This window comes from Lactuca saligna, chromosome 4 (assembly GCF_052625555.1).
Source record: "Lactuca saligna cultivar CGN05327 chromosome 4, ASM5262555v1, whole genome shotgun sequence".
Classification (NCBI taxonomy): Eukaryota; Viridiplantae; Streptophyta; class Magnoliopsida; order Asterales; family Asteraceae; genus Lactuca; species Lactuca saligna.
The window spans coordinates 53143285-53171033 of record NC_136420.1 but is presented as its reverse complement, the minus strand read 5'-3'; the positions used below and the strand labels follow the sequence as shown (position 1 = coordinate 53171033).

At 36.5% G+C, this 27749-nt stretch overlaps 2 protein-coding genes across 9 annotated transcripts; both read left to right on the top strand.

The window, feature by feature from the left end:
* The first annotated feature begins 9616 nt into the window (after window positions 1–9616).
* On the top strand, window positions 9617–16706 carry LOC145041859 (uncharacterized). Of its 7 annotated transcripts, XM_078990069.1 has the most exons (5): window positions 9617–9844; window positions 10446–10514; window positions 10600–10689; window positions 10774–16092; window positions 16249–16706. In XM_078990069.1, exons 4-5 carry the CDS (start codon window positions 13317–13319, stop codon window positions 16545–16547), a joined length of 3075 nt encoding a protein of 1024 aa, XP_078846195.1. In that variant the 5' UTR covers window positions 9617–9844; window positions 10446–10514; window positions 10600–10689; window positions 10774–13316; the 3' UTR covers window positions 16548–16706. The 7 variants fall into 7 exon arrangements, with proteins under 7 accessions (XP_078846195.1, XP_078846193.1, XP_078846190.1 ...); XM_078990067.1 differs by lacking the exon at window positions 10446–10514; XM_078990064.1 differs by lacking the exon at window positions 10446–10514 and having other exon boundaries at window positions 10583–10689.
* Window positions 16707–19591: 2885 nt separating this feature from the next.
* Window positions 19592–25141, top strand: LOC145041858 (uncharacterized). Of its 2 annotated transcripts, XM_078990062.1 has the most exons (3): window positions 19592–19853; window positions 21917–24607; window positions 24775–25141. In XM_078990062.1, the coding sequence occupies exons 1-3, from the start codon at window positions 19718–19720 to the stop codon at window positions 25065–25067; spliced, it is 3120 nt and encodes a 1039-aa protein (XP_078846188.1). In that variant the 5' UTR covers window positions 19592–19717; the 3' UTR covers window positions 25068–25141. The 2 variants fall into 2 exon arrangements, 1 of the variants encoding a protein (XP_078846188.1); XR_013680444.1 differs by lacking the exons at window positions 21917–24607; window positions 24775–25141 and adding an exon at window positions 21011–21306 and having other exon boundaries at window positions 19739–19853.
* Window positions 25142–27749: the final 2608 nt, after the last annotated feature.

Below are 27749 nucleotides of genomic sequence, written 5' to 3'. Positions count from 1 at the left end.
TGTGAGAGGGGTGAAGGTTTGTTGGACCTTGTACACACGGATGTGTGTAGACCATTTAAACATGCCACAAGGGATGCTAATCGTTATTATTTGACTTTTACTGATGATTACAGTAGATATGGATATGTCTACTTAATCAAGCATAAGTCAGAGACTTTCGAAAGGTTTAAGGAATTTAAACAGGAAGTTGAGAATCAATTGGGCAGGAACATTAAGATGCTTCGATCCGATCGAAGAGGTGAGTATCTTAGTTCAGAGTTCCTCGACTATCTAAGGGAATGTGGGATTGTCTCACAATTGACACCTCCCAGGACACCGCAGTTGAATGGTGTGGCTGAGAGGCGTAATCGAACCTTGTTAGACATGGTTCATTCCATGATGAGTCGAGCTTCGCTACCAATCTCATTCTGGGGGTATGCCTTAGAGACTGCCGCCCATATCCTTAATCTAGTCCCTACAAAGAAAGTTGCCAAAACTCCTCACGAGATGTGGACTGGTAAAGTACCCAAACTAGACCACATCAAGATTTGGGGTTGCGAGGCTTTCGTGAGACGCGAGACTCATTATAAGCTCGAACCCCGAAGCGAGAGGTGTATTTTCATTGGCTACCCACAACAATCCTTTGGTTACCTCTTCTACAGACCTAGTTATAATGCGGTCTTTGTAGCAAGAAGAGGATTTTTTCGAGAAAGAGAGTTTATAAGCCAAGGAGACAGTGGGAGGCAAATTGATCTTGAAGAAATTCAAGAGTCAAGTGATGAAGGAACTTCAAACACTAGCCCTCAACTTGAGGAGGAAACTCCTGTTGAGCCAATTAACGAATTTGTACCTCTGAGGCGTTCCACAAGAGTTAGGAGTGCACTTGAGCATTACTATGGATTCCATATTACTGCAGAAGGTGAGACACTTATTAGTGATGGGACACTAGTAAGTCAAGATGACCCTAACAGCTACGAGGAAGCCATGGCAGGCCCCGAGTCTGCTAAATGGAAAGAGGCTATGGACAGCGAGATACAATCCATGTATGACAATCAGGTTTGGAACTTGGTTGAGAATGTACCAGGTCGTAAGACAGTAGGGTGCAAATGGATCTTCAAGAAGAAGACCGACATGGATGGTAATGTACACACTTATAAGGCTCGACTGGTCGCAAAGGGCTTCTCTCAAATTCTTGGAGTGGATTATGATGAGACCTTTTCTCCAGTAGCCAAGATTAAGTCTATTAGGGTTATGTTAGCCATAGCCGCATTTCATGACTATGAAATTTGGAAAATGGATGTCAAAACCGCTTTCCTTAATGGAAAGTTGGCTGAAGATGTTTACATGAGTCAGCCAGAAGGTTTTGTCAGCAAAGAGTACCCTAATAGAGTGTGTAAGCTTGAGAAATCCATTTATGGATTAAAGCAAGCACCTCGCAGGTGGAATCTTTGCTTTGATGAAAAGGTCAAGGAATTTGGCTTCTCTAGGATTGAAGATGAATCTTGTGTGTATGTCAAGGCTAGTGGGAGTATAGTTAGCTTTTTGGTATTGTATGTGGATTACATACTACTCATAGGAAATGACATCCCAACCCTGCAGGAAGTAAAGTCCTGGCTTGGGAAGTGTTTCGCTATGAAGGACCTTGGTGAAGCTGCCTATATTCTAGGGATAAGGAGATCGATGTAAAAGACTAATTGGACTTAGTCAGAGTACCTACGTGGATAAGGTGCTGAAGAGATTCAGCATGCAGGACTCCAAGAAAGGAGAATTACCCATCCAGAGTAACGCCAGATTGAGTAAGACACAAAGCCCTAACACTGAGGCTGAGATAGCATAAATGAGTCGAATACCTTATGCTTCGGTTATAGGATCGATCATGTATGCTATGACGTGTACTCGACCTGATGTAGCCTTTGCCCTGAGCATGGTTAGCAGATTTCAGGGGAACCCTGGCAAGGCACACTGGACTGCGGTAAAGAATATCCTCAAGTACCTACGAAGGACTAAGGACTGGGTCCTTACCCTCGGTGGGAGTGATGACTTGAGAGTTGTAGGGTATAGTGATGCTAGCTTCCAGACTGATAGGGATAATTTCCGCTCTCAGTCGGGCTGGGTCTTTACCCTAAACGGAGGAGCAATTTCTTGGAAGAGTTCCAAGCAAGAGATAGTGGCTGATTCAACTTGCGAATCAGAGTATATTGCAGCAAGTGAGGCGGCAAAGGAGGCAATATGGCTAAAGAACTTCATCGGAGACCTTGGAGTTGTACCAACAATTGAAGAGCCAATGGAAATTTTCTGTGATAGTGAAAGCGTTGTTGCCTTAGCCAAGGAACCAAGGGATCACAGGAGATCCAGGCACATCGACAGAAAATACCATTTCATTAGACATGGAATAGAAGAAGGACTCCTCGTGGCAAAGAGGGTATCATCGGATGAGAACCCAGCAGATCCCCTCACGAAGGGACTGACTCGGGTTAAGCATCTCCAGCATGCTCGGAGCATAGGGCTGAAGGATGATATTAGATTTAGTAGTTAGATAACCTCGAAATTTGTAAAGTGTAATTGACATGAGATGATGAACAAAAGGTGTTTTATTTATGAGTAAAGTGTTGCTATCTCTTGTCAATCGTTTACTATATTTCTTTTGCATGTTTTGACTTCCAAAATAATTTTGTTTGGTATAACATATTATTCAAACCTCCACAGTCGGTCATATGTCGAAAGTAGGTATGAATCAAGATTGTCATGATTGGTTGCAGAGGTCTAAGGTGTTAGACAAGGCTACAACGATCATGAGTGCTCATAAGTTCTGAGCATTGGACTCAACCCACGCTCACTGGAATCACTTCATGGAATTCTATCTCGAGTGATCGTGAGACGGTAATATCATATAAGTCTTCAAACCTAGAGATATGATTTGTTACTTACAAGTTGGTTATGCATTGATTGTACGAAAACGCATTGGTAACTAGATGTTATAAAACGTGCTTTTGTGTGTAATTCAATGAGTGGTAGAACAAACATATGAGTCGAAGTTTATCTGGTCCTTCTTGGATTAGAAGCTGATATCTGGGCCCCTCGATGATTTTGTTTTGACCTATGTACCGGGCCCGGTCAGAACTAAGTTGATGTGTTCAATTAAGTTCTTTGTCAAACAAATCGGAAATCGGGAAACAAACTGTTGGACAATAAGTAAGACATTGTTCCATGTATTTGTCCGACTGATATCTAGAACAGAGGATTATATGATCACCTATCTTAAATGGCGTACCATCATCTTCTCAGTTCCGAGAAACCTTGAAAAGAGATACGATTGCCGATCGGTTCCTGAAGTCATACTTGCAGTAATAGTTATTAGACTTATCCAAGTGGGAGACTGTTGGATAAGGTGTCTAAGTCCATAACTATTTCTGGTATGTACTTGACCCGACCCGGCATGGTCCATTTGGGTTGCATGGCACCATGCAATTGGATAGACTAAATGAGAGAAATAACACTTGGAGATTATTAATATATGATAAGTTCTAATATATTAATAATATTATTTGATTAGTTTGATCAAGAATTAATTTAGAATTAATTAAGTGATCAAAAGATAACTAATTAAATATATGGGTTGATTATGTAAATCATCCATATCTTGTATAGTGGGCTAAGAGGCTCCATAGATTATCAAGTTGGGTTCCACCCATAGGATGCTCCGTGGATGCTCCATGGGAGTTACAAACCCATGGGTCATGGAAATGAAGAGTCATGACACATTAGGGTTTACATGGTGTAACCCTAGATGTGTCAACACTATATAAGAATCCCATTCTCCACCAAAATCGGCTACACTAAGGAAACAAGAGGGCTAGGCCGATTTCAAGAAGTTGTATTCTCTCAAAAGTCTTTCCAAGAGCATTTGGTGTTGTGTGAAGCATTTGAGGCATCACACTTGGGGTGCTAGGCTCATAAGGTTTCAAGGAACATAAGCAACAACAAGGTAAGTTATTCTATCTATCATTCAAGTTAAAAATTGTTTCCCATGTATGCTAGATAGGAATATAGCCTTGGAATTCAACTTTGCATGATAATTAGACAAACATAGATCCAAGGTTATTAGGGTTGCATGAACACTTAGGAAGTGTTAGAATGCTCAAAACCCATCACAAACAAGGTGTGATTAACCATGCAAATGTACTTGGTACTCTCGATGTCATTTACCACCTAATCAATGTGTCGGTTAGCCACACACGCTCCATTGATCTATGATAAACATCGAGCCACCATTTTCCACATTTGCTAGTCCCAAATTAGTGTGTCGGTTATCCATGCACGCTCCACTAATAACTTGGCAAGGGTGAAAAGTGTAATTTCATGGAATAACATCATTTTACATTTTGTCTACAGTAACTAAGATTGGAAATTTTATAAAAACCATCTAGTTACTTTATTAATCATTATACTTCTAATGAGGAATTAGTTGCCCTATCCTACCCGTTTGGGTAACGACCCTCCACCAATCAAGGAAGCGGTGGATGAGAGTGGACATCTATTAAACTGTCATTTTATAGGCAACAACCTTTTACCCCCCTTATAGATCAACTTTGTGAATGAAGCCTACTAAGGGTAATACTAGCTTTATCTTATATATATATATATATATATATATATATATATATATATATATATATATATATATATATATATATAATCATTATTATTATAATAATATAAGGGTTGAATTTTAAACTTGTAAAATTCTAGGGTTTAGAACTTAAATGTTTCAAAATTAAACTTTTTATCGAAATATTTAAATTCCAAAACTTGAGGGTAAGTCTTGAAACTTTTCAAAACTTTCTAGATTAAATTACAAATAATTTAATTAAACAATTAATTAGTGATTATCTAAATTTGACTTAATTCAATTTTATAGCAAGATAATTCAATAAAATAATTCAAATAATTAAAGTTATCATATAAGGCAATAATTATCAAATAAATTGACAATTATCTTCTATTTGGATAAGGATAATCATATCAATTTAATAAAAATCGGATTTTATTAATCAAAAATATTTTTGGTAATTATATCAATCCAAAAAGGCCAAAACCAGAAATATCTGCTCTCTGACTCTCCGACTCGTCGAGTCATTGTTTGGACTCGTTGAGTTCATCAGGTGACTCGACGAGTTCAGCTGTTAGAGGGTAGAAATTTCGATTTTTTCAATAAATGAATGATCAAACAAGGCATCAAATACAATAGAAAACAACGTCGTTTGATACCACTAATGGGTTTTGAGCATTACATCAATCCTATGATGCACATGCAAACCCTAAATCTTTAGATCTAGGTTTCTCTAATTGTACATGCAAATCATCCAAAGCTTATAACCCTAATATTAGCATATAAAAAATGAATACAATAACTAAAACAAGTTTAGATGATTACCTTTCGATTGTAGCAAGAATTTTCAACCTTTGAGAGCTTTAGTATCACAAATATAATATCTCTAATCGATCACAAACACCAAGTCAAGTTGGATGATCTTGGAGAGAAGGGAATGGATACTCAAAATCGGCTCTATGATCTCTAGGGTTCAAGTGTCCGATTTTGGGATGCCAACGGGGTCTTTATATAGCTTGCAAAATTAGGGTTCGGGTCAAATCCCTAACCTGGTTGCTTAAGCACTAAGTAGCCCATATGAATCTTCCAGAATCATCCCTTGCTTAAGGGATCCACAACCCAAATTCCAATTATTGTATAATTACAATTACAATCCCCTTAGTTTAATTAATCTCTTTTGACCACAAAATTAATTCTTAATTAATTTTTGACCAATATTAATTAAACAAATATGTTTTCTCCTTTAGTATATTTTTAATATAATATATTAATAAACCATAATAACCTTTTTCTCCATTATTCATCTAGTCAAGTTGCTTTGGTGAAGGCAACCCAAAAGGATCATGCTACAACCAGGTCAAGTACATATAGTTATGGACTTAGACACTAATCTAAAAAGTATCACGCATACAACAAGTATATCAATCCAACAATCTGACTGATATCTATACCCTACTAATAATGAGATACGGGCCTCGTCCACACTTTGTGTTCCTATCAAGAACATATAAACTACATGGGCCAACATTGGTGCCTTAGACTCATTCCTAATAAAGGAAACCCACCTCACACTGCAGTCAATCCCTGGATGTTGGCTGCTGGTTGACAGATTCCCGAACTGTCAACATAAAAATTGTAGCACCTGGTTTCCGGTATGTGAATTTTATTTGAGCATTGCCCTAATTTAGCCTTGGACTCGGCGAGTCATAGGGTCCGACTCGCCGAGTAGGGACGAGACTCAGGACACGTTTAAGTGGGCGACTCGGCGAGTCCATATCTTGGACTCGGCGAGTCACCGCTGCTGGATGAAACCCTAAGTTTCAAGGGTTTGCACCCTATTTAAACCTTCATTCCGCCCCAACTCGTCCCCATTCACCCCCAGAACTCCCCCAACATCGTTTTCCCTTGTTTCCTTGAGAAATTGAAGTGTTCTTGGTGTGTTCTTGAAGGTTTTGAGGAGAAAGAGGAGTAGATCAAGAAGAAGGGAAGGAGATCAGCCATCTTTGTGTCATTTCAACATTTTCCTTGAGGTATATCTCGTTTTTCCCCTGTTTCTATGCTTAGGATTTCATTTGGGACACCCTTGAGCAATTCTTCAAGCTTGTTTGTGCTTAATGTTTCGTAATAAGTGGATTAACCTTTAGATCTAGGCAAGATTGAGCTCCAGGAGCTTAGATCTGTGAGCTTTATGGCCCCATGTGGCTTGTTCATCCTAGATCTACCCTTTTGAGGCATTTTGCACCCTAAAATCCACATTAGTGAATATCCACACGTAAAGTTGGAAACTTTACGTGTGATTTGGGTCCTAGAAGTCCAGATCTATGAATGGCATGGACTGAAATCGAGTAAATCTGTGTATTTGGTGGATGCATGGCGACGACTCGGCGAGTCGTATAGGTGACTCGGCGAGTCTGGTCGCGAGTCACCGATTTGGTCCCTTCATGATGTGTCGAGTTGAGCCGTGAGTCACAGGGGGTGACTCGGCGAGTTGGGAGCTGAACTCACCCATGTTAGGACTCGGCGAGTCAATGCCCTGACTCGGCGAGTCCAAGGCAATCTTCATAGATCAAGAACTGACTCGGTGAGTTGTTCGGCGAGTCTTAGCATAAAGTGTTCTTCGGATGAAGATGAACTCGACGAGTTGTTCATACAACTCGGCGAGTAGGATGAAGGAGTTGAATGACAGTTAGAAGGTGAACTCGTCGAGTCATAGCCCGACTCGACGAGTAGAACCAGGGACCCAGGACAATAGTTTGCTAGGGACTCGGCGAATGGAGATCCACTCGGCGAGTCGGGTCAACTGAAAGTTGACTCTAGCTTTGGCTTAGAGCTAGACCGGGGGTAAAATGGTCATTTTACCTAAAGGACAGTTAGCAGTGTTTGATTGAGTATGTTGTGGGAATTGCAGCCGGAGGACTCCCGGAGCAGCAGCAGTCAGTTAGTTCCCGATCAGTTCAGCAGCTACTTTGAGGTGAGTTACCTTCCAGTAGTGGTGGGTCTAAGGCCACACGGCCGGCCCACCAGTAGGAGATGTATGATAGATGATTGTCTTTGTGATATCATCTAGGTTTGCTATCACCTGTTATGTTGCATGCTATCATGATACGTTATATGCAATAGTAGTAGAGTTCGGTTGTTAGGACCGCTGGGTAGTCAGACACCCCAAAATTATCTGACTGTATGTGATGGTATGCTTGTATGTTGGTCTATTATGTTATGCGATAGAGGTAGCGGAAGGGGACCAGTCCCCGAGGATCGGTTGTTAGGACCGATGGGTAGTCAGCACCCCAGAATGGCTTGACATGGGTAGTCAGCACCCCATAATGGCTTGACACGGGTAAGACGGCACCCCAGAATGGCCGTATGGGTAGGTCGGCACCCCAGAATGGCCGTACCGGGTAGTCAGGCACCCCAGAATAGCCTGGCAGTGCGTATGTTATGTGATTGTATGGTATGTGGTACGTTGGGGGAACTCACTAAGCTTTGTGCTTACGTTTACAGTTTTGTTTTCAGGTACCTCTGCATCGAAGGGGAAGGAGCCGGCGCGGTAGCGGCACGTCATACACACACTCTTCGGTTTCCGCATTTTCGAGATTTACTGGGATTGTACTCTGATATTTTGATGGGATGTATGGTTTGACCTTTTAGAACATGGTTACGATGTGTTATGGTGTGATCAAACAATGTTTTTATTTATTAATGTTTTTTAAAGTAATATTTTAAAATGAAATTTTCGGACGTAAAAAATTGGGTCGTTACAAAAATAGAAAAAATTAACAATCGGATTCCAATTCATATCCATAACTCTGTGCTTGGGGTAAAAGACTACTTTACCCCTAACTTAGCTTGATTCAATCCCAAGGCCCACTCCAAAAGGCCCAAATGACAAACTTGATTTCTTGTTTGAATTTTCATCAAGTACTAGCTATTTGCATAAAAAACAATGAGAAGCCAAAAAAGGTGTTGAGTAGAAACCTTGAAACCTACTTGGTAATCAATTTCCACATTGAATATTCTTTTGTCGTTTTGATCCTCAATAGGGTTGTCTTCACCATCTTGAAAATTTAAACAAACAAAGTAATCAATGGGATTGTTCTTGACATTTGGGTTTGCTTTTGTTCTTGGGATCTAGGTTTGGTGGATTTTGATTATGTACATTAACGCAAATGATAAATCGATGATTTTTTTTTTTTTTTTTTTTTTTTTTTTTTTTAAAAGATGTGATTTTGAGTTAGGTTTTGGTTGTCCAAGGACATATACAATCCTAACCACAAGTAATAATCATTTTTTCTCTTGAGATCTAGGTTTGTTGGATTTTGGAATCAATTTTGCTTCAATCTATATGTGTTTGTGTTTCAATTTATTAGAATATACGACTGCCGGAGTTGAAGCGAGTGGTGAAGGATGGGTTTCGTGGGTAGCTTGGAGGTAATTGAGAAGGAGATATCATGTTAGAATTGAGTTTTAGGGTTTTTATTAGAAAAGCTCTCGTTGTTTATATTATTATATATATTAATTGAAAATTTAAATATCTTCTATTTTTTGTTCCTATTTACCTTTCTAAACAATAGTTTTCAAAACGCATTAAAGATTGTTGACAACTGCTATCTATGCACTCATTTACATTTTTTGTCACCAACTATTATATTTTCTATTGTTATGTACTCTTATCATGTAACAACTTATACTTTTTGTTACCTACTATCATCTCTGTATCAAATTCTGTTTATGTAAGATAGTTTTCGACACGGGTAAACTCCTTCGAAAAGTTGGGAGACTAATTTGGTTTGATGGTAAAATGATAAAGTTGGAAAGTGACAAAACGGGGTAAAAATGTCTTTTAATAATGAAATTAATTAGGGTTGTTTCTCAAAAGAACCAATTACGCCTGGTTTAAAAACCACAAGGACCGGAAGTGTAGTGTTTTTCAATATTGTTCTGAAAGTGTGACTTTTTAGAAACTACAAGGACCACTTATACAGTTTTGTTAAAATACCCAAAAGTGTCTTTCTTATCCACGAACCCTATGTACTTACGACCACAAAATGATCGAAGCCTTCCGCACACCGTGAACGGATAGGGTTCTTGACAAGCAAAGAAGATTTTTTTATATAAGATTTGTGTCGGCGATTAGGTTTCATCTTCCCCTGAGTTTTTGGATTAGGGTTCATCTGCGATTAAGGTTGTTTATCTTCTTCGTCCCTTTACAACATCAGACATCTGTGGTTGCATACCATATCATCCAGTCCCAATACAGTAAGTTTTTCGAAATTATTCGTTGCTTTACTATTCTTCCATCAAAACTTGTTATGGAGAATAATCATCGCCTTGTTGTAATTTGATTTGCACAAAGTTCTACTCATGAATCACTTGCGCAAACTTGGATTCCCTTGTATGAAGTGAAATCATTTTAAGACAGGTCGATATTAACCCACTGGGCAAACTTGTAAAAGCATTAAGGTTAATACCAAATCTTCTACACAGATCCAACGTTCGCAAACTTTGAGCTTCATATGGTATCTCTTCCGTGAGCAAATTCTGAGATTAATCAAGTTTCATAAGTTAGCCTAGTTTACCAATCTCAGATTTGATTTTTTCAAGGAGCTTGTATTAATCTCACCAAACTCCTCGGATATCCCCAACCAAATGATTTGATGAAAGATCAAGGCTTATTGGTTTTATTCCTAATGCTTTTACTAGTTTTTCTAGTATGATTAATATCAAACTGCCTGACAATGAGCTCACACGTTCAGTTCCCTTTGCTCCTATATTGTGTTACATGACTAAAACTTTGTGCAAATAAAAAATGAAGAAGATTAATGACCTATTTGTAATTATGCTCTCTCTTATGGGGTAGTTTCAAAAACAAAAAACCTCTGCCGAAACAAGTGACTTATTATTTCTCCATAACAAGTTTAGATGGAAGGTTAGTTTATGATGCAATTGTGAATGCAATAAATGATTTTGATGATGCTTAATGTGTTTGGACCGGAGGGTATTGTAATGTGTAGAAAGCCACACTACAGAGTAACAATACAGTAGCTGTCAAGAAACTTCATCCATCATGTGAGATTTTTGATCTTAAGGGTTCTGTTAATGAGGTACAAGTGTTAACAGACTCTAGGCATTGAAACATAGTTAAACACTAATTTTTTTTTTTTTTTTTTTATTTTTTTTATTTACAGATATCTTTGAAAAAAGGAAGCTTTTAAATCTGATAAACTCTATGGATTGGGTTTGAATTGACATCTCTGGTTTACTGATAAAATTTACTTTCAATTTTCTTGATTTTTCTCAAGTTCCCTATGATGCATCCTGGTAATAATATGTATTCATTTGAATGGCTTCTAGTTAAATACGTAAATTAAATCAGTTACATGTGGAAGAATCTTAACACTAACATAAGAGCATGGTATTGAAAAGGGCCATATACACGCATCTCCTAACAAGAATGCACAAATCTATTTGAATTTTTAACCATGCTTTAAATTGAGAACCATAACTAGAAATTAGTAAAAAGAAAGCATGAAAGCTTAAATATTATGACCTGTTTCTTCAAATGTCTGCACTTTAGTTGTCTTGTGCTATTGAGGTTGCATATATTCTGGTTGATATAATCTTGAAAAGTGAGAGTACAAATTTATGCTCTTTCATGCTATAATAGTGATCATGGACTCTGCATAATGAATCTTTTATTTTTTATAATAAACGAAGTTGAATATGATGATTGTCAATGCATTTTTTGGTTAGTTTTTTGTAGCTTTTATTAAAAAACCGATTTTAAGTTGATCAGATATTTGTATTCACTGGTTTAATAACCATAAAGTTAAAACAGTTAGATATTAGCGATCAATATTGAAGTTTGTGTGATCTTTTATGTTTTCTTTGGTTTTGATGCATGAAATGGTTGGAAAAAAATAGAATATATGGAACTTGATTATAAATCCAGGGGAAAGGTATAATCTAGACATATAATTCACAATTGTTTTCTGATTTCTGTTGAAAGCAATAGTGATATTCTAACTTTATAAACAACAAATGATGGAGCTTCAAGAACTTTATAATGCTCAACTAATAACCGAAAAGTTAACCGAGAAGCTTTATTTTGGGTTCACCTTAAATTATGTTTCATTTTGAGATGTTGAAATATGTTATTTTGTGTTTTATGTTAAACTTTAAACTTGTTATCTTTTATTGTCGCTTCTAAATTTAAATGATGGAACTTAAAATAGTGCATTGAAACAGTAGCAACATGTCCTACTTTTGTGTATGGTATTGATTATAATGCCATCCAAATAAAAAAAAATTGTTGATTTCTTAAAGTTTAATGTCCTAAGGAGAAAAAGGAATTGAAAGCACAATGCTATGATTGAATTGATTTTTAATAACACAATGCATTAATAAGGAAAAAAAATGAAAGTAGAATGATGTAATATGACATAATGAAAGTAGGATGCTATAGTAAACATATAAATGAAAGCTGTTGTTTTATCTTACATTTATCACTTTTATTTAAAATCATATAAGTATGATATGGGTATCAAATGTCGAAAGTATAAAATTGTTAATAAATATATAAAGAAGCAATGAAGATATGCTAATTTTCTTTGATTTCTAACACCATGGTATGTTAATCTACTTGATTATTTAATACCAAAAAATCAAAGGGATGTTGTATTGATGAATGTGGATACGAGTGATTCCAGTCTGATTATACAATGAATGGAAGGGAAAACTAGGCTGAAAGGAAGATCTGACCTTTCCTTTTATAGAACTCTAATCATGTGGTTGTAGTTGAGAAATTTTATATTTAATACAATGTTTGGGAGGTTGTAAGAGAAAAACCAGGATAAATGGAAAATCTGACTATTGTTTGCCAATGAACTACCATCTAGAGGATAAATGGAAGATCGCTAACCATATCCTAGGTATGTTTAAAAGTAAATGTACGCAAAATTATGATTAATGATTACATTTTTTATGTTATTTTATTTTGTCAACCATAGATTTCACATATTATAACCTAGTAACCTCATACAAAAAGAAAGAAAGATGGAATACCAAAAGGGTATAAAACAAAGAGAAAGTTGAGAAGACATGGAGTTCAAAACTACTTTGTAGACCGAAAATATTGTTCTTGTGAAAATGGTGGCCATTTTTTTTTTTTTTTTTTTCATGATCATCTCTTAATTGTTTTGTAAGTTTGCGATTTACCAAATTAAATTCTGTTATCTAGAAATTAACATGGTCTTTATTCTTTAATTTGAAACAATAATGATTAAAATGGATTTGTTTCATAAACCAATTTCAAATTGAAACTCTTTTTAGATTTAACAGGAAATCAAATACAGTTATATTGCACTGTTAAATCCTTACCATTAATTTGGTAACTAACAATGTTTTCTCATAGATTGTCCTAGGAATACATTTGTAAGTGTAAATACACTTTTTGTGGAAAATTTTGGCATGGAAAAATACGGCCTTGACACGCCACAGTGTACTAGACTTCTGCACATTTTTTGTGGAAAAATAAGGCATTGATTTCTCAGAGTGTGATACACTCCTTTGTGGAAAATATGGCATTGACTTCTCAAGTCTACTCTTGTGGAATAATATGAAACATCCTAATTTTCCATCTTGAAAATAAGCAACTAAAAAAAAATGATAATTCAAGTATAAATTACAACACACAAACCACAGTTTTCATAATAACACACGAAAGCAAATAATGTCTGCTTCAAACTTTCTACTTTTTTCTTTAGCTCTATTAATCATTCCACTCTCCAATATACAAAATTTTGCTTCTGCATCAATAGAGGAAGCAAATGCTCTTCTTAAATGGAAAGGAAGCCTTCAGATCCCAAACAACTCCTTGGTTTCTTCATGGCTCCCTATGAATTCCAGTGCATCGGCTCCATGCACTTCTTGGTTGGGAGTAATTTGCAATGCTGATGGGAGCATTCACACGTTGAACCTCACATCATCAGGAATAAATGGTACACTTCACCAATTTCCATTCTCTTTGTTACAAAATCTTACCAAATTTGAGCTCAGTGTAAACAACTTCTTTGGCCCAATCCCACCAAAAATCCAGCTCTTGTCCAAACTTGTCTATCTTGACTTTTCAACAAATAAATTTTCTGGAGTAATCCCATCTGGGATAGGGATGCTAGCCAACCTTGAAACCCTCCACCTGAATGAAAATAACTTGAGTGGTTCACTACCACAAGAGATCGGCCAATTAACCTCTCTCTATGAGCTTGCATTGTATGATAATTCTCTTGAAGGAGAATTACCTCCATCATTGGGAAATTTGAAAAACTTGGCTTATCTTTATCTCGATAACAATAAGCTTTCGGGTCCAATTCCTCAAGAGTTTGGACAACTTGTCAATCTTGTGGAGGTCTATATCACTCATAATTCACTTCATGGTCCCATCCCAAAAGAAATAGGAAATCTGAAAAAGCTAACTATCTTGTACCTTTTTCAAAACCATCTAAATGGTTCAATCCCACAAGAAATAGGAAGCATGGTTTCACTTGAGCGCCTAAGCCTCTTCTCAAACAATCTGTCTGGCTCAATCCCCTCATCATTGGGTGAGTTGACATCTTTGAATCTCCTCCATTTGTACCAAAATCAACTCTCTGGTCATATTCCTGTCGAACTTGGGAATTTGAAGTCTCTCACTGATCTCGAGGTGAGTGAAAATAATCTTAGTGGCCCAATTCCTTCATCACTAGAGAACCTAAGCAACCTACAATATCTTTCCATCCGTGACAATAAATTATCTGGGAATATACCACAAGGATTGGGAAGTCTAGATTTGGTTGAGCTAGAAATGGACACAAATCAATTGTCCGGTCATTTGCCCAAAGATTTCTGTCATGGGGGAAACCTTAGATTTTTGTCACTAAGTGATAATCAGCTCATCGGTCCTATTCCAAGAGGCTTAAAGAATTGTCGTAGCCTATTTAGAGCTGTCCTTGATAACAATCAATTCACCGGAGATATATCAAATAGCTTTGGGGTCTATCCAAGCCTAGATTACCTTGATCTCAGTCACAATAAGTTTCACGGGCAGCTTTCTGAAAACTGGAGTAAATGCAAGAATTTGACAGCCTTAGGGATAGGATATAACAACATCAGTGGTAGCATTCCACCTGAGTTTGGAAATTCAACTCAACTCCGCAGACTTGATCTTACTTCAAATCTTATTGTTGGGGAGATCCCTAAGGAGATTGGGAAGATGAAAAGTATGTTGTATTTGTCCTTGGCTGATAACCAACTTTCAGGTATTATACCTAATGAGCTCGGATCACTGCGTGATCTTATTGCTCTCGATCTGTCCACAAATAGATTGAATGGGTCGATACCAAGAAATATTGGTGGCTGGACACACATGTATTACTTGAATCTTAGTAATAACAAACTCAGTGAAAAAATCCCTTCCGAGATAGGTAAATTAAGTCAACTGACAACACTTGATTTATCTCATAATTTGCTCATGGGAGAGATACCATCTGAAGTTCAAAGTTTGCAAAATTTGGAGAAATTTGATCTTTCTCACAATAGACTATCGGGTTCTATTCCTGATGCTTTTGAAAAGTTCCTAAGTGGGATTGATATCAATTTGTCTTACAATGAGCTCACAGGTCCAGTTCCCCCTTATGCAATCTTTGTCAATGCATCGATACAAGTATTTCAAGGCAATCCAAGTTTGTGTGGAAATGTTACTGGATTAAAGCTTTGTCCAAGTCAAAATATGATGAAGAAAAAAGATCCTTTTCATCATAAGCGCATCCTTATAATTGTGCTTCCCCTTTTCGGGGCACTTTTACTTGGTTTACTCATGTGTGGCCTCATAGCTTATCAACGACAAAAGAAAATTGTTCCACAACAATCATTGGACGTAGAAGTTGATGATTTCTTCTCAATATCAAGTTCTGATGGAAGAGTAGTGTATGATGAAGTCTTGAAAGCTACAAATGACTTTGATGATGCACACTGTATTGGGACAGGAGGATATGGTATTGTATACAAAGCCAAGCTACAACCTAACAATGTAGTAGCTGTCAAGAAACTTCACTCATCATCTGGTAAGGTTGATCATAAGGGATTCCTTAATGAGGTACGAGCATTAACAAATATAAGGCATCAAAACATAGTGAAACTCTATGGATATTTCTCCCATGCCCGTCACTCATTTTTGATTTACGAATACCTTGAAAAGGGAAGCATTGGATCAATCTTAAGTAGTGATATCTTAGCAAAAGAATTGGATTGGTTGAAAAGGATCAAAATTGTAAAGGGTGTAGCTAATGGCTTGGCTTATATGCATCACGATTGTTCACCTCCTATAATTCATAGAGACATTTCCATTGCCAACATCCTTCTCGATTCTGATTACGAGGCACATATTTCTGATGTTGGCACATCCAAGATTTTAAAGCTAGACTCATCCAACTGGACCACAATTGTAGGCAGCTATGGTTATATCCCGCCAGGTAACTTAAGTTTGTGCTCTTCTTTTTTACATCTACACATACACATCTATACATGTATGTATGTATTTATGTATATGAATATTTGTATCTATGTTAGAATGTTGTGGTGTTGATATAACTTTTTTAGTTTTTATCTCATTTTCTTTTTCAATCTAGAGCTTGCGTATACGATGGTGGCCAATGAGAAATGCGATGTGTATAGCTTTGGAGTTGTTGCACTTGAAGTGATGATGGGAAGGCATCCTGGAGAACTCATAACATCTTTACAAACATTGGCTGCTGATTATCTATTGCTAGCAAACGTGGGAGATCGTCGTATACCACCTCCATCATCAATAGTTGAGAAACAAGTTAAATTAGTTCTGAGTCTTTCAAGAGCATGTTTGAACTCCAACCCACATGCAAGGCCAACAATGCGCCAAGTCTCAAATCTGCTCATGGAGTCGTGGCTTTAAAATTCCATATCTGGTGTATCTTTTAATGATTTACTTTTCAAAAGTTTCCTATGATGCATCCCAATAATATGCATGTACTAAAAAAGATGATGCATCCTAATAATATGCATGTACTAAAAAGATGCCTTCTCGTGAATTAACTTTTCATAGGTTTTGTTATAGCATTATCTAATAATATAAACGGTTCTAAATAATGTTAGACGTGACTTGACGATAATGTCAAACTCAAGCTTTTACGAGCCATGGCGAACCACATCGTTTGTAAGACGTGACTTAAGGACACAACTTTTGATATAACTGATAATTTTATATTTATTTTCTACTATATATATATATATATATATATATATATATATATATATATATATAGTTGGAAAAATTTAGTATAAATATTTATATTTTTACTAACTTTGGACATATATAAATATATACATATGCTGTATATATAATTAAATCTAAGTGGGTTTGTGTTCTCCTTCATGAGAACTTTGAAACAATATATTATACTTCCAAAATGAAGTATATGTGAATGAGATATCGATACTCAAAGACAAATATTTGAGAATAAAGTTAGCAAAAGAGATGAATGTGGGAATAAATGAAGTATATGTGAATGAAATATCGATACTCAAAGACAAATATTTGAGAATAAAGTTAGCAAAAGAGATGAATGTGGGAATGAGTCCCACATTGGTAGAAAGACCAACTCAACTAGGTTTATAAGCTTGAATGCATGAAAAGCTTAATTACAAGCTTGTGTCTATGGTTTTACTTCAAGTTCTATCCGCGTGCAGGGGTGTAAATCTTGGATTTCGTAGACCAAAATCACCGAACTTGTGCATGACATGAAGTACAAGCAACGTAGCAGTGCTTTAATCAAGCTTTGAAACCATAATGAGCTTTTTAGAACCTTTGGTAATATAGCAAATAAGTCAATAAAGATTGCTAATCCTTTTAGATTTTCACCAATAAAAAATCATGTAGCATTGTGGACATTCTATTGCTAATTTACCCATGAATTCTAGTAGAATCTAAGTATGATTACAAGCTTGATGTCAAGCTTGTTATACAATACAATACACTTCACAATTATACGACTCTTCAGGCCCGGTCCATACGGTGGGCAACCCGGGCGGTTGCCCAGGGTCCATGTTTCTAAAGGGCCAAAAATTCCTAGAATATATGGTATATATAGAGAGAAAAAAAATCAACTTATCTAAAAATGCTAAGAAAAATATTTTTCTTTAAATTAGTTGTTTTTGTAATGTTGTAGCTATATTTTTGTTTTTTTAATATTAATAGTGAATTTTATAACGGTTTGTTTATTTTCAATTTTAGGGGCATATTTTTTCTTTTCGCTCTGGACCCACTATATCTTTGGACCGACCCTGCGACTCTTTATGATATCAAAGCCCAGAGTTTTCTAATGCCACCTTCCTTATTTTTTTAGGGTTTACCGTTACTTCCAATAACAATAGCTGCCTCCGGCCTACAAAAAATGTAGGGTACTATCCACGTTCATTGTTCATTGTTGTTGTTCGTCTCTCTTTCAACAATTACCCATGACTCTTCTCGATGACTTCACCATTGCACATAAAACACTTACAACTCTCACAAGTTTGCATTTACACTTGCTTAGTGGAAGACCATAATTCATCCCTTCCTTCTCATACACAGTATTTTTGGCTACGTGGATGACATAATTCTTTTTCCAACAAAACACCTTCTGCTACATGCTGCCACTTTTATTCCTCATCCAAAAATCAAACCAAGAGACAACCCTAATTACGCAATTTTGATCTAAATGATGTTTATATATGTATGATAATCATCTCAATCATCTCTAAAAAATCCTTCCATCATGTTCAAGGTACCACTTCTCGTGAGCTATGGCTTACATTTGAACGTGCTTAAGTACCACACTCAACTTCTAGAGAGTACATGTTGAAGACACAACTTCTAGACTATACACATGATCCTCCTCAAAGTCACCACTCCTTTCTGATCCAAGTCAAGGACTTGACTTGCAAGGCGATTTCCTTCCTTACCACCAAGCCGACTCAACACTCACTAGTCCACATCCTTTGACCGACCGAAGAAAATAATCCATAACGAGTCTAAATCTGCTATCTCATTGTGAAAGAAGTCTTCCCATTCGGCTATCTACTAACTGATCATTAAAAAGAGGGGGACAAAGCATCTTTTCAATATCTTTTACATGCTCTTTTATCCCAAACAACAACATACATTTCAGATTCTGTCTTGCAAAGAAATCAAAATCCCTACAAATAAAAGTCCAACAGTGGATAACACAAGTTGTGCAAATAGGATTTATCCAAAACACAATCCCGATCTTCATAGAGAACTAAAACATCTCCTTGAGAGCACAAACAACCCTCTTTCAGGATCCCTAATGGAATGCCTTCGAATCCTTCTCAAAGACTACAAAAAACGAGATCGATCAGACGCTCGTTGCCGATAAACAACTCCAGAAAGAGCTAGTTTACGATATACAAAAATACGAGTCAATGAAGGCGAGATCCATGGTGGCTAAAGCTGTTGGGAAGGGCGTGAATGGAAATAGCATGATTGCGACCTCGAAAGTAACGTCGATGGTGGTTGGTGCGTTGGTGGAGGTGACGACTAGGTTTGTGTTGAGGGGTGTGAACCAGGGTGTAAGGATGTCGTCGCTTAGTGCCATGAATGTGTCAAAGCTTAAGTCAACTACAGGGGGTGTAAGCAAGCTTAAAGGGAAGTCGGCGGCGATGCTTGAGTCTTTGAGGAGAAGACAATATTTTGAGAGAGAGAAAGAAAGATAAAAAGAGATTTTAATTAATAAAATATTAAATTAAATAGAAAAAAACAAAAAAATATATATCAAAAGGACATTAAAGTCATTTTACTATTCAGAGGAATAAAAAAACGCAACTATTGAGAGGAATAAAAAAAACGTAACAAAATTAACTCAAAAGGATCATTACTCTAAAAAAAATCATTGTTTGAACTAAAATCTAAAAAAAGAATACATAATATTTAGCAATTTTGTCGATAAATAATCACCAAAATTGTAGAAATAAGATGGGGTGTAGAAGAGAACCAAATTGAAACCCTAATCTCTCAAACCGAATCAAACTAAACTCCAAAGAAACCGTAAACGGTAGTGGTTGCAGATGATAGGGTTCTTGACAAGCAAAGCGAGGGAGAATTCTATCCCCGTTTCTGCGATTAGGGTTCATCTTTCTCTTCGTCGTCCTCGTCCTGTAACAACAGCAACGGGAACATACAGTATCCTCCGGTCCCAATACAGTAAGTTTTTCAAAATCATTTGTTGCCTTCATGATTTCCATATACTACCCTTCCATCAAAACTTGTTATGGAGCAGATCATCGCCTTCTTATTAATTTGATTTGCGCAAAGTTCTAGAACATTTCGACAAACTTGGATTAAATTTTATCCCGAGGAGTACTGAATATTATGATTAATTAATCTGCTAGGCAAACTTGTAAAAGCATTAATAATATCATAAAAAAATATCCAATTCTCGCAATCTTTGAGCTTCTATCTTTCCTTGAGTAAATTCTGTGTGTATCAAGTTTCATAAGATAGCTAGTTTACCAATCTCATATGGGATTTGTTTTTTCACAATAGACTATTTGATTTTATTCCTAATGCTTTAACAAGTTTGCTTAACATGATTAATATCAACTTGTCTTTTAATGCACTCATATGTCCGGTTCCCCTTGCCCTAATTTTGTAAATGCTTCCATCAATGTAATCAAGGTTTGTGTTGAAATGTTACACGACTAAAACTTTGTTCAAATCAAATTTTGAAGATAAATTCATCCTTGTAATTATGCTCTCTTATGGGGGTAGTTTCACTTCATTGCTTATTGACAAAAAAACATCTCCACCGAAACCAATGAGTTATTGCTTCTCCATAACAAGTTTAGATGGAAGATTAGCTTATGATGCAATCGTGAAGGCAATAAATGATTTTGATGATGCTTAATGTGTTTGGACTGGAGGATATTGTAATGTGTACAAAACCACACTACAAAGTAACAAACTAACAATATTGTATCTGTCAAGAAACTTCACTCATCATCTGAGAGTGTTGATCGTAAGTGTTTTGTTAATGAGGTACAAGTGTTAACGAACTCTAGGCATTGAAATAAGTCGATGCAAATTGCCATGTTTGTAAAAATTCACAACATTTCATCTGTTGCATTTTTTAAATGAAAATTAGCAAAAACTTTTTCCATCCATTGGTATTTTGTGGTACAACTAGTAACAAAATAACATTATTTGATTAGTTATATACATGTCAAGTAAATAAAGACTCGAATACAAACACCTATAGAGTTTTACATACTATATATAAAGAAGTATTTGCAATTTGTATCAACTGCAATCCATCTTAACCTAAATACATAACTTATATAAATTACATGGTATTGGGTTAGAACCATGGATGCACCATTCATACTGCAGAAAGCAAGCTGAATCCTCAACAATTAGAGATATGATATGAACCAAAATGATATGTTTACAACCTCGTAAAAAACAAAGAAAGAAAGATGGAATATCACAAGGGTTCAAAACAAAGAGAAAGTTGAGAACTCATGGAGTTTGAAAATTTTAAAGTTGTATAATGGTCATTATTGCATTTTGTTACAATGTTGCCATATTGTGGTTGCTATATAATGAATGTTGTCATTTTAATGATTATCTCTTAATTATTTTGTAAGTTTGCGATTTACCAAGTTAATTTTTTTTTTAGAAATTAGCATGGTCAATTTGAAACAATAATGATTAAAACGGATTTGTTTTCAAAACCAATTATACATAATTTCACAGTTATTAGTTTGACAGGTACATTTGCTTTCAAATTGAATTTCTTTTTAGATTTAACCAGAAATGCATAACAGATCAAATAAAGTTATATTGCACTATAAAATTCTTAGCGTTGCTAGTTTGGTAACTAACTAACAATGTTTTTTCATAGTTTGTTATGAAGAGTACATTTGTGGACAAATATGACACTGACTTTTCATTGTAACGCATTTTTTTGTGGAAAATATAGCGTTTACTTTTCAGTGTAATACACTCCTTTGTTGAAAATTATGGCATTGACTTCTCAAGTCTACTCTTGTGGAATAATAGGAAACATCCAAAATATCCATTTGAAAAATAGGTACCTAAAAACAAAAAGAACAGGATAGTTCAAGCATAAATTACAATACACAAACCACAATTTTCTAAAAATACACCAAAGCAAATAATGCCTTCTTCAAAGTTTTTACTTTTCTCTCTAGCTCTACTAATCATTACACTTTCTTCAATACTAAAATTTTCTTCTGCGTCTTTAGAGGAAGCAAATGCTCTTCTTAAATGGAAAGAAAGCCTTCACATCCCAAACAACTCCTTGGTTTCTTCATGGCTTCCTAATAATTCCAGTGCATCGGCTTCATGCACTTCTTGGTTGGGAGTAATTTGCAATGCTGATGGGAGCATTCACACGTTGAACCTCAGATCATCAGGAATAAATGGTACACTTCACCAATTTCCATTCTCTTTGTTACAAAATCTTACGATATTTGAGCTCAGTGTAAACAACTTCTTTGGCCCAATCCCACCAGAAATCCGGCTCCTGTCAAAACTCGTTTATCTTGACTTTTCAGAAAATAGATTTTCTGGAGTAATCCCACCTAAACTAGGGATGTTAGCCACTCTTGAAACCCTCTACCTCAATGGAAATAACCTGAGTGGTTCAATACCACATGAGATCGGTCAATTAACGTTTCTTTATGAGCTTGCATTGTATAATAATTCTCTTGAAGGAGAATTACCTCCATCATTGGGAAATTTGAAAAACTTGGCTTATCTTTATCTCGATAACAATAAGCTTTCGGGTCCAATTCCTCAAGAGTTTGGACAACTTGTCAATCTTGTGGAGGTCTATATCACTCATAATTCACTTCATGGTCCCATCCCAAAAGAAATAGGAAATCTGAAAAAGCTAACTATCTTGTACCTTTTTCAAAACCATCTAAATGGTTCAATCCCACAAGAAATAGGAAGCATGGTTTCACTTGAGCGCCTAAGCCTCTTCTCAAACAATCTGTCTGGCTCAATCCCCTCATCATTGGGTGAGTTGACATCTTTGAATCTCCTCCATTTGTACCAAAATCAACTCTCTGGTCATATTCCTGTCGAACTTGGGAATTTGAAATCCCTCACTAAACTTGCAATGAGTGAAAATAATCTTAGTGGCTCTATTCCTTCATCACTAGAAAACCTGAGCAACCTACAATATCTTTCCATCCGTGACAACAAATTATCTGGGAATATACCACAAGGATTGGGAAGTCTGGATTTGGTTGATCTAGAAATGGACACAAATCAATTGTCTGGTCATTTGCCCAAAGATTTGTGCCATGGGGGAAACCTTATATATTTATCACTACGTGGTAATCAACTCACCGGTCCTATTCCAAGAGGCTTAAGGAATTGTCGTAGTCTAATTAGAGCTTTCTTTGATGACAATCAATTCACCGGAGATATATCGAAAAGCTTTGGGGTCTATCCAAGCTTAGTTTACCTTGATCTCAGTCACAATAAGTTTCACGGGCAGCTTTCTGAAAACTGGAGTAAATGCAAGAATTTGACAGCCTTAGGGATCGGATATAACAACATCAGTGGCAGCATTCCACCTGAGTTTGGAAACTCAACTCAACTAGGCAGGCTTGATCTTACTTCAAATCATATTGTTGGGGAGATCCCTAAGGAGATTGGGAAGATGAAAAGTATGTTGTATTTGTCCTTGGCTGATAACCAACTTTCAGGTATTATACCTAATGAGCTCGGATCACTGCATGATCTTATTGCTCTTGATCTGTCCACAAATAGACTGAATGGTATGATACCAAAAAGTATTAGTAACTGGGAACACATGTATTACTTAAATCTTAGTAATAACAAAATCAGTGAAAAAATTCCGTCTGAGATAGGTAAAGTAAGTCAACTGACAACACTTGATTTATCTCATAATTTGCTCTTTGGAGAGATACCATCTGAAGTTCAAAGTTTGCAAAATTTGGTGAAACTGGATCTTTCTCACAATAGACTATCAGGGTCTATTCCTGATGCTTTTGAAAAGTTCCTTAGTGGGATTGATATCAATTTTTCTTACAACGAGCTTACAGGTCCAGTTCCTCCTTATGCAATCTTTGTTAATGCATCGATACAAGTATTTCAAGGCAATCCAAGTTTGTGTGGAAATGTTACTGGATTAAAGCTTTGTCCAAGTCAAAATATGATGAAGAAAAAAGATCCCGTTCATCATAAGCGTGTCCTTATAATTGTGCTTCCTATTTTCGGGGCACTTTTACTAGGTTTACTCATGTGTGGCCTCATAGCTTATCAACGACAAAAGAAAATTTTGCCACATGAGCAACCATCAGATGACGAAGGTGATGATTTCTTCTCAATTTCAAGTTTTGATGGAAGAGTAGTGTATGATGAAGTCTTGAAGGCAACAAATGGCTTTGACGATGCATATTGTATTGGATCAGGAGGATATGGTATTGTATACAAAGCCGAACTACAACCTAACAACGTAGTAGCTGTGAAGAAACTTCACTCATCATCAGGTAAGGTTGATCGTAAGGGTTTCCTTAACGAGGTACGGGCATTAACAAACATAAGGCATCGAAACATAGTGAAACTCTACGGATATTGCTCCCATGCTCGCCACTCATTTTTGATTTATGAATACCTTGAAAAGGGTAGCATCGGATCAATCTTAAGTAGCGATATCTTGGCAAAAGAATTGGATTGGTTGAAACGGATCAAAATTGTAAAGGGTGTAGCTAATGCCTTGGCTTATATGCATCATGATTGTTCACCTCCTATCATTCATAGAGACATTTCCATAGCCAACATCCTTCTTGATTCTGATTATGAGGCACATATTTCTGATTTTGGCACATCCAAGCTTTTAAAGCTAGACTCATCCAACTGGACCGCGATTGCAGGCACCTATGGTTATATCTCGCCAGGTAACGTAGTTTGTGATGTTTCTTCTACATCTTAAGTTATTCACACATACACGTCTGTATATGTATGGACATATTTATGTATATGTATATATGGGTATGTATGCTAGAATGTTGTGGGGTTAATATAGATTTTATAGTTTTTTATCTGATGTTCTTTCTCGATGTAGAGCTTGCATATACAATGGTGGCCACTGAGAAATGCGATGTGTATAGCTTTGGAGTTGTTGCACTGGAAGTGATGATCGGAAAGCATCCCGGAGAACTCATAACATCTTTACGAACATTGGCTATTGATTATCTATTGCTAGCAAATGTGGGAGATCGTCGTATACCACCTCCATCATCAGAAGTTGAGAAACAAGTAAAGTTAGTTCTGAGTCTCTCAAGAGCTTGTTTGAACTCCAACCCACATGCAAGGCCAACAATGCGCCAAGTTTCAAATATGCTAATGGAGGATTAGCTTTAAATTTCCATATTTGTTGTACTACTTTCAATGTTTCCTTTTAAGAAGTTTTCTCTGATGCATTCTAATAATATGTACCCAATAAATGCCTTATCTAGTATGACATGATGCTACACACCAGATTATCTATTAATCGTCAACAGAGGATATGGAAAGCATACATGTTCACAACAACACCAATCAACATGACACCAAAACAAGCAAAACATGAAAGCAAACAAAAATCATATTTGTGAAAGAATTTTCTACATAATCGCCAAGAAAATAGGCAAATCAAGATGCAACAAAACAAGTCAGGAATATGATGACATGTTAGACTATCAATTATATTTAGGCTAAGTTTAGGGTACTTAAGTTTAATATCAAACTCTATATATATTGTACCATATATTGTATTTCGTAAAGAGAATCAATTACAATATTCCTTATCTATACTCTGATATTTGGTTCTATATGGTATCAGAGTCTGATCACCACTAACCCTAGCAGCCGCCAACTCTGCTACCCTAAATCTATCTGCCGGCTACTCCAATCAACCATGGCCATTGTTACAACCTTCGTCTCTACATAAAAGATAGCCCATAGTTCTCACAAATTCGCCTTCACCTTATCACGCACAAATTAAAGGTACTGGAAGGCAATGATCCAACCATTCTTGATAACCAACAACCTTTTCGGCTATGTAGATGGCACAGTGCTGTGTCTAACCCAAAAGATTCAAGCAACTGTTGAAGTTGCTCCTATTGATAAACCTAGTTATCTTAATTGGATCTCCAATGATGCACTCGTCGGTAGGGTAATCATCTCAACAATTTTTGGAGATTCATTTCTACACGTTCAAGGTACAACATCTAGAGAACTTTGGCTTGTATTAGAACGAGCATATGCACCCGGTAACTTATCATGAGAGTATATGTTGAAGACTAAACTTCTCAAGATTGAGATGAAAGGATATAAGACTTCAATCACCTATCTTACGTGGACAGGAATACGCCACTACCCTAGACAACATTGGAGAACAGGTAAAATACAAAGATCTTGTCATGCTAGTCATCTCAGGACTTAAAGATGAATATAATGGTCTGAAATCCAACATTCTGTCTCGTTCCCCTCTTACTGTTTTTAAGGAACTTTATGGTCTCCTATGTGATCATGAGTTCATGATCAACAAACACAACCCTACTTGGATTGCAGCTCCTCATGCCTTCATAGCTTCAACCAACACATCCTCTTCCCAGCCAAACACCATTCAATCACAACTAACCTCTCTTCAACAACTTACTTCACAACTTGGTCTTCATTTAAACATCTTTCCTCATCAACAACAAACTCAAGCCTTCTATGCATCTTACCCCTCAAACAACTTTCGAGGAAATCGATGCAACAATAATTGGAGCAACTCTCGCGGGAACTCCAACTGTGGTCATGATGACAGTCAAGAACCCAATAACCGTTCATAATTTGCATGGGCTTCCACTCAAAATACACTGTATGGATACTGTAGTCAATGTGACATCGGCCACATTACTTCACAACGTCCAAATCAGCAAATCAACCGTTCTACCCCCTCACAAGCAAACTTCACAGCCTTCTTGAACATTGGCTCGACCTTAGTTGCATCTTGGTTTCCTAATACAGGAGTAAAAGCACATGTCGCACCAAATCTATCAAATCTTGACAACCTCGAAGCATACCATGGTTCAAATTCTATTCATGTAGGTAATCATAAGGCTTTTCCAATCTATCACATTGGCTCGTCTAAGGTCTCCTCATCACACATAATCTTTACTTTCTCAAATATTTTTCATGTTCCCACAATAAAAAAGAATTTACTTTATGTTCAAAATTTTTGTCTTGAAAATAACATCTTCTTTGAATTTCATTCTTTTTTTTTTTTTTTTGTTGTGAATGATGAAATTACTAAAACCAATCTCCTCACAGGCCCAAGTAAGCATGGTCTCTATTCTATTTGATTCTATTTGTTTGCCACAACTCAAAGTCATTCCCAAGATTGCTTTTTCAGCCATTTGAGCATCTTCCGGTGTGTGGCGTTAGAGACTTGGACACCCTCATCAACGAGTTTTAATTCCATAGTTAATGCTTGTTCTTTACCAGTTTCCACAAAACAATATTTTTGTAGTTTGTGTCAGTTGGAAAAAATCTTCCAAACTAGCTTTGCATGATTCAAATTTTCGTAGCAATAATATTTTGGATTTAGTTTATTGTGATGTTTGGGGGGCTGTACCACAACTATCTTTTTATGGATTTCGTTTCTTCTTGCTTTGTGTTGATCATTATTCCTGCTACATGTGGATTTTTCCATTAGCTCAAAAATCTTATGTGTATTCCACATTCAAAATTTTTGTCACAATGGTTGAACGGCAGTTTGACACTAAACTCAAAGTTGTTCGAACTGATTGGGGGGGGGGGGGGGGGGGAGGGGATTCTGCAATCTTTCCCATTCTTTTCATCTCTTGGCATCATACATCGATGTTCTTGTCCACATACAAGTGAACAAAACAGTATTGTTGAACATCGACATCGACACATTATTGAAATAGGCCTTGACCTCCTTGCTCACTCTCATGTTCCACAAAGATTTTGCAAGTTCGCATTTGAAACAACAATGTATCTTATCAACCGCATGCTATCTCGTATCTCCTCTAGCAAATCACCATT